The sequence below is a fragment of the Leucopleurus acutus genome (assembly GCF_964270905.1).
Source record: "Leucopleurus acutus genome assembly, chromosome: 17".
In the NCBI taxonomy this organism is placed as follows: Eukaryota; Metazoa; Chordata; class Mammalia; order Artiodactyla; family Delphinidae; genus Leucopleurus; species Leucopleurus acutus.
Window position 1 is genome coordinate 2,668,513 of NC_139159.1, and position 15,794 is coordinate 2,684,306.

The following is a 15,794-nucleotide window of genomic DNA, read 5'->3' on the forward strand; positions in this document are numbered from 1 at the left end:
TAATAACCTATAAGGGAAAAGAATCTGAAAAAAACCATATATGTATAACGGAATCACTTTGCTGTACACCTAAAACTCAAGTGACATTGTAAACTAACTCTACTTCGATTAAAAAAAAAAGCAAGAGGCTTGGGTGCTGTCAGCAGGGGCTGGGGGTGCCCTTGCTCCCTAGGCTGGATGGACAGGCTGCCGGCTGCCAGGTTCCCTGCCCCGCCCCCGCTTGCTGTGGAGGAACCAGCTCAGCTCGTCCCTGGGGAAAGGGTTGTAAGTCCCAAATTTGAAAGAAAGAGAAATCTTAAATGCCAGTATCTTCACGCTATTCCCACGTCCCCCCCATGAATGAAATGCTTCGCTCACCCTGCCATTTCATCAGCATCCCACCTCATCTTGTTTGGAGACGTGCAGGAGACTGATGTTCCACATCCTCCCTGGCCTTATACCTTATGACACTGATTTGTACTTTATGCATGTGCGTGTGTGTAACTCAGGGCCTTCCTGGAGGTCACAGAGCATTGGTTACAATCATGTAGGCATCGTGCGAGCACTTTCTACAGTTGGACGAGGACCAGAAACCTTCCACGCACACTTCCAAGGAAAGAAGACACACTTAACTTCATCATAAAACTTGGAATTCAAAGTGAATTTGAATAATCTGATTATTTGGTAATCAGAACGAGAAGGTTAAGTTTTTACAGAGGTTGTTGACTAGAACGCTGGACCAGGATCCAGGCACAGGCAACAATTTCAGTTCAGAAAGGCCATTTCAACCCTCATCTTTTTTTTTTTTTTTTGGCGGTATGCGGGCCTCTCACTGTCGTGGCCTCTCCTGTTGCGGAGCACAGGCTCCGGACGCGCAGGCTCAGCGGCCATGGCTCACAGGCCCAGCCGCTCTGCGGCACGTGGGATCCTCCCGGACCGGGGCACGAACCCGTGTCCCCTGCATCGGCAGGCGGACTCTCAACCACTGCGCCACCAGGGAAGCCCTCAACCCTCATCTTTGATTGGCAACATCAGACAGAGTACGTGACAGTGACTGTAAAAGTCACACGGAAAAAGTCTGCTCCACAAGTTACTCTTGAACCAAAGTAATAAAGGTAATTGATATTTCATTCACGATCATGTGAATAAACTCAGGATCCTGTGAATCAGCCAGACAACTCAGGCGGAAAAAAGTTTATGGTGGGCTCCTTATAAAAGACACTACTATGCACCAGGTCCAAAGCTATCAGATACCAAGGTCCTGTTTATGTTGGTGGCACAGACACATCCTTAGGAAATGAAAACGACCTCATTCATTCACAAAGTAAACACCACGGACTAGGGATGGGGTTTGCAGCTTCTTTTTTACCGTGGGTCATTCACTCCTGGAAACACTCGCATCAGGGCCACAGAGATAAAACCGAGTACATTGGGTAGCTTTAAATGAAGACCAGGAAGCATAAAGTACCAGCTATTTAGCACCGTAATGAGTAAAGTACAGGTGTCCTCTGTTCTCTACCGTGAACATGTATTTATTTTTTCTTTTTCCCAAGATGTGCAGATGTGAACTCTTTCTAAGGAGCAGGCTCTGAAGGGTTGTTGAGAATGACACAGAGTAAGGCTTCATATGCTTAAAAATTTGATGTAAGAATAACATGTTTTTACATGCAATAGATAATTATAACCATATTTTGCATATTAGAAACTAACATAGTGGCTTCATTCTCTTTAAAATATAACGAATCCACTTCTTTAGATGAAATTTATGTACAAATACTTTTGTCAGGTAGTCTTTACATTTGATTATTTTTGTAGTAAGAAGGAGAGCCACATTATTTCTGTCACCTAGAACAGAGTTCATCAATGTTGACCTTTTTCATTATTCATTAATTTCTTTCTCTGGCCATTCCTGTTGTGGTTTCTACTACAGATATTTCTCAGTGTTCAAAAGAATGGTTTTCTCAGTTTTGAGTGTGTGTGCATGGGGTCTAGTAGAAATATTTAGAGTAGAAATTTGCAGAAGAAGGAAAGATAATATGAAAAGAAGGAAAGTGAGAGAGAGGGAGAGAGTGTTAGGCGGAAGAGTCAGTGAACGGAGGCAGGGAGGCTGGGAGGAGGGGCAGAAACTAAGTGTGTGTGTGTGTGTGTGTGTGTGTGTGTGTGTGTGTCCTCGTGTGCCGTGGGCACAGTGTCAAAGAAAGACCAGCAGAAATAGACACTGAGAGCAACCAACATGAGGGAGAGGTACACCCACTGAGGGAAAACAAAATAGACCAGGCACACACACAGACACAGAGACACAGCTCCATCAACTAGGACGGCGATGTTTTGGCTTTTAACATGACGACGACAAGAGACTCTTTAAGACCATGTGGCTCTTTTATGACTACTGTCATAAATGCCGATTTTATTTCCTGACATTTACATGAATGCAGATACTTGGTCCATAAATCTCAGTTCCCTGAACTAAAAAAACTAGAAACCTACAGATCTACACAAGGTCTTCGGTCTGATATTTGGACGGCTTCCATTCATCCTTCTCGACTTCACCAAGACACATTATGAACCATTTCACAGAACTTGCTGTCATGCCGGAGAAATATTTAAAAGGGGGATCAACTGTTAAAATAGTCAAGTGAGTGCTGAATTAGTCGGGATCACCTCCTTTGCTATATTATTAAAATGACGTGTATATAAATGTGTGTGTCATCTGGCTACACATGTGTATGTGTAAGTATATATATATATGTACACACACAAATCTGTGCGGCGTTGTGGCAGCCAAGTAACCAACTGAATCAGAAATAACTCGCTTTTAAGGGCTCTTCCTGATCTAGATGCTCTCAGGCTTCTCCATGAAACCTGCAAATCCACACGTCACTTCCCGTAAGTCACCCCTTAAGCGTATCCGTGCCATCCTTCCCATCAGAGCTCCTGAGGACGCCCCCTCCTGGCCCACCTCTATCCCCAGGCCCCGCCAAGTCAGGCAGGCTCGGCCCCAACATGGTTCCGCCACCTCCGGACCCGGCAGGCGGCCGTCCTCCTGGACCGCTCACGGGATGCCCTTACTCCCATTCACCGGTGGGTGCAGGGCGGCGTGACTACTTTGCCCGTGCCTGCCTTGTAGTTTACTATTCCATCATGTAACCTTTTTTAAAAATTCATATTCTCATTCAGAATACTGTACGACTGCTTCCCTGAGAACACCGAAGCGACAGGAACCCGCTTCCGAGCCAGAGTTCACTCCTCGAGACGACGCGGACAGTGGCCCCTGAGACACAGCAGTGCTTCTGGGCCCAGAAGTGCTCGGGACCCCGTTTTACCGCTCCACACCCATGCCGGCTGGGAGCTATCCTGTAAGTCATTGTTTTCGAAATGTTTCCACGGTTAGTAGGAATCATGAAGTTAGAAACCTGTGTGCAGGCTTGGTCTACAGTGTTGTCAAGAAATTGTCCTGCATCTGTTTTAGGTGTAAAAATAAACTGGACATCAAAGCTTAATTCACTGAGGGACAAAATGGAAGACACTGGGATCTCAGAGTCCAGGCTTTCTATTGGTACATGATTTTTCATTGCTTTTAAAAAAACATGGGGCCATCTTGTTGAGGAAGTGGGTTTGAAGTCCTGGAGGGAACTGGCCTTCATCTACACTCAAGGGACCCCCTCTGTTCTCATCTGTCCCTCCCCCTTGACTCCCTGCCACCCAAACCCCCGGCTGGCCCAGAACCAGGCCGCTGGAAGAGTCTGCCTTGGTTAAATCTGGTTTAACCGAGTGCCTGTTTCCTGCCCGTAGGAGTTCCCTGGGTGGACACGTTCTCACCCTCCCAACGCAGGTCAAAACCTGGCCGGAATTCACTGCTCATGTCACTGTGCTCTTGTACAATAAGCCTCCCGTACAATAAACGCGGAGCTCCCTGATCCCAGGACAGACGGCAGGCCCTGTGTCGGCCTCCACCTCCAAGGACATGGGTCGTCAGAGGCTCTGGAGCAATTTCCACAGACCCTTCGAGGGCAGAGGGGTCTGAACTCCCTCAGCTCTCACGGGGCACCGGGAAGAGCAGAGTCTACTCCGCGGCACCCCCGGACGTGTGCCGTCATTTCCCTACAAGTTTTATTGCCCCAGCCCTGGACAACATCCTCACCTCACGAGAAGATCCCACAGGTGGGGATGCGCCCCCGACCTCAGGTAGGGACCACGGTGAGGACTTTTAAGGATCAGATGTCCTGGCCCCCAGTTTCTCCCAAGTGTTCACACGTCCAGCAGCGGCGGCTTCACCTGCTGACCTGTGGCCTCAGGGTCTCCTGTCCACAGACTCACTGGCTGATACCTTCCTACAAGCAACTCAGAAATGGGCAGTAGGCACTTCTGTTCTAGTTGTGATTTCTTTTCTGGACTGAAAATGACCAAGTGAAACTAAGGGAGAAGTTAACAGAATTAAGAGTACCTCATTTTTATGTTGTAGAGGAAGACACGTATTGATGGTAGAAAAATTAAATTAGAAATGATTATTATAGCAAGAGTAGCATGGTTTGTAGTCAAGGGCCCGGCAGAAGCTTTGTTGACTAAACAGTCTAGACTTTAAAGGGACAGACGTAGGGGAAGAATCTAAGCACTGGAAGGAAAGAGGTTACAGGCATTATAAAAAGATAAAGAGAATCAATATGTTAAATAGAAGTTCCTTGGCAGTGAGTTTCTAACTATATTATTCTCAAAACAAATATTGGTAGACAATGTAAAACAAGATATCTCAAGTAACATCACGTACTAGGGATACAATGGTGAATAAAATAGATTTCTTGTCTTTAAAAAGTTTAAGGTGTATCAGAAAGAATTCTATATGATTAATTAAAGTTTTTTAAATAGTTTATTCTTTTTTTTGATGTCTCCCCAACCAAATTCTAAAATTGAAGGCAGGGAATCTGCTTTCTTCTGGATGGGTGGACAGATGAATGGATGAGTAATAAAACAGCTACAATTCAAAGTAATAAGTGCTTTAAAACAGACAAGAAAAGAAATGCTTTGGGGACACAATGGAAAAAAGTATTAGTCAGCCTGGGAGGTCATGGAGACAGCTCATTGCAGAGATGACATTAGTCATTAGCCTTAAAGAATGAGTACAAATCCCATAGGGGATTAGATGAAGGGAAGAATTTTGCCAGGAACAGACTGTAACAGAGTTGAGATGCAAAAAGCATTATATAAAATAAAATAAAATAAAATAGTAAAATAATAAAATAAAATAAGAAGTAGCTTTAGGCTTGGGAATTCCTGCAGAAAACAGTCTGGTGATGAGATTAGAAGAACATTTGGAAGTGGAGGTCATTCGAAAACAGGACTTTCTCCTTCAAGGAGGATAAAATAAATAAGGAGAAGGATCACACAAGGGGAAAAGAAACAAGTGAAAATGTAGCAAAGGAGAGCTTCAGTGGCAAAGACGAATCAGAAGATACGTCTGAATAAAGCCAGAGGTCAATTTAGCTCTGCTTGGAGATGGGGGGAGCCGTTAGGTGAACCCAGAGGCCAAGACTGAAAGCGCCGTACGGAACAGTTTCCTTAGTCAAGAAGGCGGCAAAGACGTGACATCTGAACATGTCTCCAAGGTCCCACAGCTGGTCTGACCGGACCCCCAGAACCCAGGACTGCTGTTCACCCATGTTCTCGCCACCACACGCACCCGTCAAAGTCCAAGTTTGTGTTAGAGTTACGAGAAGTCACCCATGAAGAGGAAACACTGAAAACTAAAGCACACACACGCTTTGGTTGTAGGAAGTTGATGTATCAACATTGTGGGACACATTTATCTCAGTTCACACTTCAAGCAGGAAAAACACGACAGTTGTCAGAAATCTTATGTTTGCAAACATACACGGCAATTGAAACAGGACTTCAAGTGGGTATAGCTTACCTAAGAGATAAGAGCAGAAATGAAGAGCTCTGCCTGGCGATTCAACTTAATCGTTCCTTCATGGAAGATGAAGGAGAAACAAGAGATGGAATTCAATACTTTCACGTTGCGCTAGAGATGCTCCATAGCACGTCAGGGCGAGAAGATCATGACCACATCCTAAGCTGTGACGTGCCTGGGTGGGCTGAAAGGAACCTCAGCAGGTCGGTTATCAACACATCAAGGTGACAAGGCAGGCACGTGACCTATGGAAGCCGATGGAGAGTCTGGACTTTGTTTGAAACATAATAATGACATCGCCTGAGAACACACTCTAGATGACTGTAGAGGCATATAAAGTGGTGTTTCAACGCATCCTTACACGAATTCTCTTTCTAATGATCTGTGGAAAATATTTAAGGAAGATTTGGTCGATTTCAAACACGTCCAAGAGGTTAAAACAAAGACTCTCAAAAGACCAAGGCTTGTGCTTTTTGCTACACAACTGTCAACATTTTGTTTGTTCAGTGTTCTGCTTCTCTCCATCAAGTAGAAATGCAAACAGTCATTAACATTAACCCAAGAATTCACAGACCAAGAAAATTCCCAAGAAACCCAGACACTTGTCTTTCCCTGCCAACCCACGCCATGAAAATTAACAATGGAGAGAAGAGCTTTTCCAAGTATGGAGTGAAGTCTAAGCTTGTGGGTGCCTCTGGAACTTTAATATTCAGGATAACAGCTCAGAGATCTCGCTAGAACGCAGGTTCACTCCGTCTGGGGTGGGCCTGGGAGCCTGCGTTTCTAATAAGCGCCCAGGGGATGCTCGGAGCAGCCGGGGTGGCTCCCGGTGACACGTGATCTCCGAGTGGGAGGGGACCTCTCCCGCTGCAGTGTCACCCACAGTGTTGTTATCACATACTTCCCTGGTTTATTACATCCATGCGCTAATTTTGTCTCCACTGCAGTACGTGGTCCCACACTGGGGCAGAAGAAGTGCTGAAGCAACAAATATAGATGGAGATAGTCTTCCTCCTCGTTTGTGTTACAAGAAAAGCAGAGCTAAATGGATAAAAATATTATCTCTGTGGGCGAGCTCTGCAAATCTGAAAACCATGGTGAAGTGAATCTTCGTGTGTGGCCTGCAGGGGTGCCATGTGTCACGGTTTTAGAAAAGGTCTAATTTCTGGAGATGTTTGCGCCTTAGATTCCTAGAACCGTTGGCTGACACAGGCCACCGATATCCTTGTGATAACGTTGGAACATGGAAAGAAAAGGTAAAGAAAAGAAAGCGCATTTCCTTGTTCTTATTTTTTTTCTGAGAAACTTCACTGAATATTTACGTATAAGCCCCATGGTGTTTCACATCATAATGCGGGCATTATGATGTAAAATAAAACATATACAGTTAAGATGGGGCGCAGCCTGCCCCATGCAATCATCATTTTATATATGCAAACTGGAAAACACATAGCTATTCAGTCTCTAAGCTCAACTGTGAAGCGACAGGAGCCCACTGCTGGCCCAGTTCTAAATGCCTGTCCTTGACCTCACGTGGACAGCAGAAAGGACACACACCTCACACTCTGTAAAATCAGTCTCCGAAGGGTAAGGCCCATGACAGCTCATCACCTGGGAGGTAGCACTTTGAAAGGAAAAACAACTAGAACGAACAGAGATTTGTATCAAATCCAGGTATTTTAACAGACTTAAAATCACATAATTAATTCATGGAATAAAAAGTCCAGAAGGAAAGGACAGCGGCCTCTTTATAATCGGCAGTGCCGTGAATCAAGAAAATGTGCTGGCAGGGAGATCAGCTCGGTGCCTTGTGACCACCTAGAGGGGTGGGATAGGGAGGGTGGGAGGGAGACGCAAGAGGGAGGGGATATGGGGACATATGTATGCGTATAGCTGATTCACTTTGTTATACAGCAGAAACTAACACACCATTGTAGAGCAATTATACTCCAATGAAGACGTTAAAAAGAAAAAAAAGAAAGAAAATGTGCTGGGGTTAGTTTGTAGGTCTGATCTATTCCACCTTGATTTATTAATATATTGATGAAGTTTAAGTAAATATTTCCCCCAGAACTCGGATGATAAGATAGGATCCCAGTGTGTCAGTGCAGGTTCATCAGTTGTAACGAACATAACACCTAGTGGGGAAACTGATGGTGGGGGAGCCCGGGCGTCTGTGGGAAGTTCTGTCTGTTCTGCTCAGTTTTGCTGTGAACCGAAAACCACTCTAAAAGGTAAAGTCTATCGGGGAAAGAAAGGAATGCTAGGGTCTGCAGTAACAGAGGACAATACAGTGGCTGCAGTGGGTCTGGGGAGGTGTGGGGTGCACCCTGGACCACAGATGGGCCCTAAGTTCTGCCTCTGGTCCAGTCTCTTATTAGTCAAAGACCTTGCGTGTATAAAGCACGTAACCTCCCTGAACCCGGCTTGTGAGTTAACTGTGGACAGTGTCACTTGTCCCAGTGACCCTAAGGGCTGGTTGTAGGGATCTAATCAGAACCTGCGCACTGTTTGCACACCTCACTCAACAGACACCTACTGAAGGCCGCTCATGGCAGGCTCAGTGCTAAATGCAGGCCCATAAGTACTGCCGGCACACAGTTAAGGGAATTTTCTTGTTAAACAACGAACTCTTTTCAGATTTTTATTCTTATTGAAAGCCTCCCTAAGATATCTTAAGACACTTTCTTACCCCGGTAAGTACAGTAATTTCTGGAAGGATTACTCATGCCCCCGAGTTGCAGGTTGGACCCCAGCCCCCTGCCCTTTACACGGAGGCGGATGACGGGGGGTGACGGACTGTGATGCCTCTGGCACCCCCTCGCTGGAGACTTCTCTTCCAAGTTAAGTCCTTATCATCACCTTCTTTGGTTATCAGTCTCACTTCCCCTCAAAGGGGTTTTAGGAAAATGGGTTTTCTTTAAAGTGTCAGTTCCTTGGATTCTAAGTTATAGGTTTGGCCACGTTTAGAGAGACACATGGCTAATGGGAACGTAATAGAGATGATATGTTATTAAATATCCCAAACATGCACTGAGCCGTGCATTTGGAAATCACAGCAATAAAGGAAAGAAGAGGGTTTCTTCCTTCTTTTCTCCAACCTTGTGATTAAAACAACGTATTTCCTTTAACCTGGATAATAGATTTATGACATTTAACTTTAGAAATCAGTTTCTGTTCATTGTATTTCCTTCCGTTGAACGTCCTCTCCAGAAATTCTGTGCAACAAGTAGTTCCAAGAAAATCATGACCATTAAAGGAAACTTTAGTCTCAAGAAAAAAAGAAAAATTGGAAAGAAAACTACTAAGTATTAAATATTTAACTGACATAAAGACTTTAGTGCATGAAATAACATAGAAGAAAGAAGAGAAAGCCATCTAAATCTGTAAGTCGCAAAATATTCTCACGTCAATTAAATATTGTTATTAAATCTATAGCTTACCGATTATAGAACTCATAAAATGTTTAGTATTTTAAAACTTACAAGAAAATACCAAATGCTAAGGTTTTGAATGAAGGAACAAATTATGTAAAACAAAATAAAAAGAGAAAACTAAATTAAAATTTTATTACAAAACTTAAGCCAACTGGGAGGCAGCAAGAAGACCATGAAAGGACAGTGGGATGTGCCTCTAATATAATTGAGAGCCTTGAATTCACTTGTGCCTCTAAGGAGTCACATAGGAAAGCCATTTCAGAGGCTGGAATATATTTTCCTAATTAGAGGAGAGGGGCCGGGACTGGCGTAAAACACTTTGCCAACGCAGGACACGATTACCAATATTAGTAGATGCAACTGCAGGCAGATCAGATTAAAGATAATAGTAATAAAAGAAAAGAGCAGAGAAAATCCGATGGTCATGATTTAGACGGGCTCACGAGAGCCTTCTCAGCACCACCTGTAACCTGAATTGTGCTGGAGAAAAGGCTGGAAATGCTAATACGGCATGTGATTAACGGTGGGTCTGGGGTTATAAATTGCTTTTTTAATGGTGAAGACAGAGTATCGTAAGAAGATGAGAATGTCAGTATCAATTTTTATTAGTGTCAGGAACAATACGCAGTATATTTAAATCAGCTTCATTTGTATTAGTAGTTTTATAGGTAGTAGCTCTGGAAGCAATAACATGGCCAATGCATTCTAAAAAGAAGAACTAAATAAAGTTGCCAATGTTCTCCACAAAAGACCCATAACTTTTACACTGAGGAAAATATGCCACATTTCCTGAGATACTCAGAATTCAGGTGCACAAAAATGCTGGGTTCTGGACCACAACAAAGCTGCAGAATCAACTGGAGGAACAGTTGTAGCAAATGGATGAAGTTGGACAGAATTAAAAACACGCTAAAAATAAACCTTCCATATGAATCAGAATTTTTTTCCAAGATTTATGTAGAATGGCATTTAGGGTCCATATCTGGGTCAACTTAAACCATTTAAGAAACAACTCGAGACCTATTTAGCCTAAGCATGATCCGGCTGTTGAAGATAAGTAATTATCAAATTAGCAATAATCAGTAATTTTTATAAACTCGCTGTTAGTAAAGAAGATCAGGTGAATTCATTTTGTTTATGATTTTCCAGCAATTATCACCAGCTTTCCGAATTGGTCTAATGACAAATTAGGTAAAGTTAAATATCTGACAAAAAGTTTTTTTAGAGAATTAGGAGACTAGGAAATGCTATTTTTAATTAAAATGTATTTTTTTTTGAATTTCAGAAAACTAGGCTTTGAAAAATAAACCATAAGGGTTAAACTGCAGAATTTTAAGAATCCAGGTTCTGAGAACATCAACAATGGACCGTGGTTTTGATTTATATTCTAGACAATTAGTATTAACTGTGCATGACAGAAAGCTCAGCCTGGTGGGTGAGAAGCTGGCTCGAGTCAGAAGTCTGGATTCCTTACTAGTTGTTTACTCTTAGGCTATTTATGTAAACCGTTTATTTTCACTTTCTTCATCTGAGAATTGGAAGTATCATAGTTTCTACCTTCTAAGGTTCTTGGAGGATTGATGAGACAGATTGCTCCAGGACCCTCAGGACTTCTGGCTCTCAATAAATATTAGTTTTATTGTAACTACTGATGCTAATAAAGTGCTTAAACAGTAACTTCTATTTCTCCAGGAGGGTCATATTAAACATTTTTCCTCTCAAAGTTGCTTCTCTCTGCTAATGTCTTCTCTTTCTCTATGAATTATATATTTCTCCTTAATCCAAAGCACACAAAGTATTCATTCCTTCAAATTTCTCTTTTTCTTTTCAAGGTATTCTTCAAGACACATTACTCTAAAGGACTCTTCCCTCCTCTGAATAGTTTGATTCCCTAAAAAGACTCCAACTGGAAACACAGTTCTTCAGCTGTGGGATGCCCGAGGAACCCACTCTGGGAGGCACACATGGCAGGCTCCTGGAGCCTTGAGCATTTTCAACTTCTCTCCGTCATTCTACAAGGACATCAAGTCTCCAAACAAATAGGAATTGTTAACGAGGGTAGATGTAAAAAGCAAGAATGTAAGGCAGCCAGACACTCCGGCCATTTAATCCTGTCCCGATGTGTGGGTATATCTGTGTTCTGCTCTCATAAAAGTAGTTTAAAATGTAATATTCTCAACGATACCATCGACAACATATGCAGGGCCATGGATTTCCTACAAACACATCTCCACAGAGAAGAGCACCAGCCTGAAAGCTTGCACCCAATTCTGACAGATCCAGTTCCACTAAGCTGGTGAACCGAAACTTGCAGAATGAAGGCACGAAGCTAGCCCTCCAAAGGAAATCACAGAGCACAGTGGCCTGGAAAACAACCATGGAAATCATAAATGCATACACCGTAAATGTCAAGGTGTGCCAGACACTGTTACACATCCAGACACTGTTACACACGCTCCAGTTTTCACACATTTCCCAGAGGAACACATAGACCATCGCTGTTTCCAGAAAGGTGGATTAGACCCTGAGTCTGGGACTTTCTGGGCTTGCAAACCTAGAGAGGAGACAAGGGTTTCCTCTTTCTCCTGCAGCATTTCACTACAAAACAGCATCGGGACAGAAAATGTACTGGCAGCATGCATTTCTTTAAATATGCACTTAAAAAAACCCAACAGCTATACCTTGCAAAGACTCTGTGAAAGAAAACCCACTTGGAGTTTATTCTGCAAAACCTAGTCAGGTGGAATTTCCAGAGCATTGCCTGAGGCGCACAGCACAGTATCTAAGGCGGAAGTGCTCAGATCCCCCCAAACACCACCATCTCATTATCCTCAAATGTCTACTGTCAAAAATTCACGTGATTATCTGATAGGATTATCTAAATTTTTTCAAAAATTGAAGTACAGTTGATTCACAATGCTGTGTTAGTTTCAGGTATACAGCACAATAATTCAGATATATATATATATATATATATATATACACACACACACACACCATATACATACTTTTCTTATTCTTTTCCATTATAGAGTTATTACAAAATACTGAGTACAGTTCCCTGTGCTAAACAGTAGGTCCTTGTTGATGATCTATTTTATACATAGTAGTGTGTATTTGTTCATCCCAAACTCCTAATTTATCCCTCCTCCCCCTTCCCTTTTGGTAACCATGAGTTTTCTATGTCTGTGGTTCTCTTTCTGTTTTGTAAATAAGTTTGTCTGTATAAGTCAAGACATGGAAGCAACCTAAGTGTCCATCAACAGAGGAATGGATAAAGAAGATGTGGTACATAGATACAATGGAATATTTCTCAGCCATAAAAAAGAATGAAATGATGCCATTTACAGCAACATGGATGGACCTAGAGATGATCACACTGAGTGAAGTAAGCCCGGCAGAGAAAGACATATCATATGATATCACTTATATGTGGAATCTAAAGAAGAATTATCTAATTATTAAAAAGAAACATGGAGCATTCTGGACTTGGGTTATTCCTCACTCATGTTCTCGGACGAGCTCAGTTCCTTACTTCCATCAGCACGAAAACAAACCACACACGGGCGTGTGCACAGAGGCAGCGCACCCTCCAAGGAGGAAGTGGAGATTTTCCCACACTACAGAACAGCGTTTTTGTGTTTTGTTATCAAAATATTAGCTTGAATTGTTTCGGATCGACAATCAGTAGTTTTTCCCTTTCTCGGTTTCTTTGGGGTAGAGACAGAAGCCAAGTGAAATAGGCCTGTTGGCTTATTCCTCACAGTAAAATGAGGATCCAGGCTTGAAAAGTACAAAACATTCTAATAATTAAAGTTGATCAATCTTAGCAAAAAGTTAAGTAGGGCAACCCTTACCTGAGCTCCTGGATTAGAGAATCCATTGGTGCTATTGACAAAAAGAAAGAAAGAAAAGGAAAATCAGTTTATAATTTTGAAAACTGTATGACAGAAACCTTTTACCGTCTAGAGATGACGACCAATGTATGATTAGTGCAGACCCCACTCAGTTTCCCTCTGGGCCGATTCATCTTTTCTGGTTCTGGTTCTTTGGAAACAAGAGGACAGGTGACCATGGCCCAGAACAGTGCCTCAGGTGACCCTGGGACTTCACAGTCATGGACCGGACTTCCAAATACCTGTCTTTAGAGATTCATTGAAGAAGTACAGGACTTGAACTATTTTTTAAATCAATTTTACTGTCTCTAGGAAAAATTTCAAAAGAATCCTGTTTACATTTTTATTGACATTAAACAAGCATTTAAATAAAACTGGCGAAGTTTTATTAGTAAATATCCTAAGATTCTGTTCCATAAATTTCATTCCTGTAGAAAGAGAAGTTTTAGTCACATTAATTTCAACATCCTCTTAAAAGTAAGATATTTAGAGAAAAAAAGAGCTTTGATTTTTCTGAGATGATGGGAACTAAAGAAGTTCACGTTTATGAATACCTGCCTACACCAGGATACGCAGCATACTGAGAGAGACAACAGGTGGTTTTAAAGATGACTCATGCTGCACGAGAAAAAGTTGTCTCAGTTCTCAAAGAACATTTTGGCTCTATTTAAGGGTGTATATGTATGTGCCAAAAGGATTCAAAGTCCAAAAAGAATGGCAGCTTAAAATACTCACATTTTAGAAGTATGATAGAGTTCTGTGCTTTCAGAAGTCAGAATAAGAGATTCCAATAATCCAAATACAGTTCCTAGAATGCTGACGTTTATGGCAGACGTGAGCCTATGCTAAATAATGATAAAACTGTCCTTGTTTTAAAAACATGTATCCCATGGAGAAGTCTGCTGCATAAAAATGTGATATTTCCAAAACTGCATTCCAAATACTAGGATATATGATGTAATTACTTTTAAAGTAACTTAAACTAAACCTGGAAAACAGAACACTGTAAAACTTCAGTTGGGGTAGAGAAAAGTCCCATATCTCGTACAGCATGATTCTGCATTTTGGTTATCATGGCTGATGATAACGAGGGTTGTATTTTAACTGAAAAAAAAAAATCATCCTGGGATTTTAAAAAAATGGGGGATTCTGGACTTTACTGAAACAGGAATTATAAACAAAGCTAATGAAAGCGTTGAATTTGGTTAGACATCTTCAACTGTACATCTCTGAACGCTTACAAACGACTGCCTGATCACTGTCGAACCCAACCTTTCCTCAGCAAGACCAACGGGAGAGGGTCAGGTGGGGAACAGCTACCCAGCTTCCTTCCAGAGGCCAGGCTAAACCTTCCATTTAGAATGAAGGGTCACACAAATACAGCTAATTATAATAAAAGTTATTTTCCTTAAGGGGTATTATTGCCAGTCAATCCTGTTTTCCAGATGTTTGGATCATCAAGGGCCTGTCTATATTTCAATATTACATTACCATCTGTTGGTTACAGAAAGAGAGGGATAACTGACAAGTTAAACCTTTCAGACGTTACGTCGCAGAGCTGCTGGAAATTCCCAGCAGGGACAGTCCAAAAGCAAACGTCGTCATTTGACTTGAACTAAGTTTAGACTGGAAGCCACTAAACCGGATAACATAAAAATCAAAACCTGCTTTGGCAATAAACGAACAATTCGGTCTTTTCCCTTGGACGTTAAAGTCACGTCAATGATCTGAGGTCTCCGTGAAGTGTTCTTCCCTTGCTGACCATTATGCTACTTCGCACGAGGTTTAAATCTACTCATGATTGCATTTTGTAAAAATTAGCATCCTACATCGTTTGGACTATTCTGAGTCTTTTACTCCTGGTTCATAGTATTTAGTCTCTCAATGCCATGATCCAATGTCCTGGCTTGGTTTAAAAATGGAAGCCCTGAGGAAGTTGTAATTCTTCTGACCACACGTCAGGGACTGAGCATGGAACGCCCACGTTTCATGGTGTGGTGAGCACGGTGTCGTGGAATCTGCTTGCTAACTCACCCTTGGTTCCTTTCGCACGGGTACGCAGCGTTTTATCTTCAGCCTCTGCGTCCATCTGTAACGTAAGCACAGAGTCCTGAGGTCACCGCTTTGACATTTGGTCAAAATACGAACACATGTCACTAGAAGTTCTGAAGGTCGTTATGAAAAGCAGAGTAGCCTTTCATGCTCTTGAACAGCATCTGACTCTGAAGCGATAGAGCTGTGACTGCCTCACACCCCATGAGTTCTGGAAACACTTCTATAGATGCTGGAACCAGACGGAAGGGACAAGGGGGCAGATGTCCTTGCCCACAAGTGTTTGCTAGTGATTCAAACACTTCCGGCATGACAAAGATAGAAAGAGGGATGGTCTGATTAACAGTGATCGTGAAAGAGACAAAACCTCAAAGGCCAAACCAAAAGGTTTCAGATTAATTTACTAAACCAGATGCCTTTGCATTTCTAGAAACTTTCTGCTACATGCCTCTTTCTAAGTTAGGAAAAATAATTCCCACTGTAAAAATCCAACGTGAACACAAAAACCCTGAAATGCCCTCATTG

General features: G+C 42.3%; 1 protein-coding gene across 3 annotated transcripts in view; it reads right to left on the minus strand.

Moving 5' to 3' along the window:
* The window catches only part of ST18 (ST18 C2H2C-type zinc finger transcription factor), a gene marked incomplete at both ends in the record, with an annotated part of 90,653 nt that extends 75,347 nt beyond the window's left edge, over positions 1-15,306 (minus strand). For all 3 annotated transcript variants that reach the window (XM_082858523.1, XM_082858522.1, XM_082858521.1), the window contains 2 exons: positions 13,179-13,209; positions 15,252-15,306. In XM_082858523.1, coding sequence (XP_082714649.1) covers positions 13,179-13,209; positions 15,252-15,306 — 86 coding nt within the window. The remainder of the gene's footprint in view (positions 1-13,178; positions 13,210-15,251) is intronic.
* Positions 15,307-15,794: the final 488 nt, after the last annotated feature.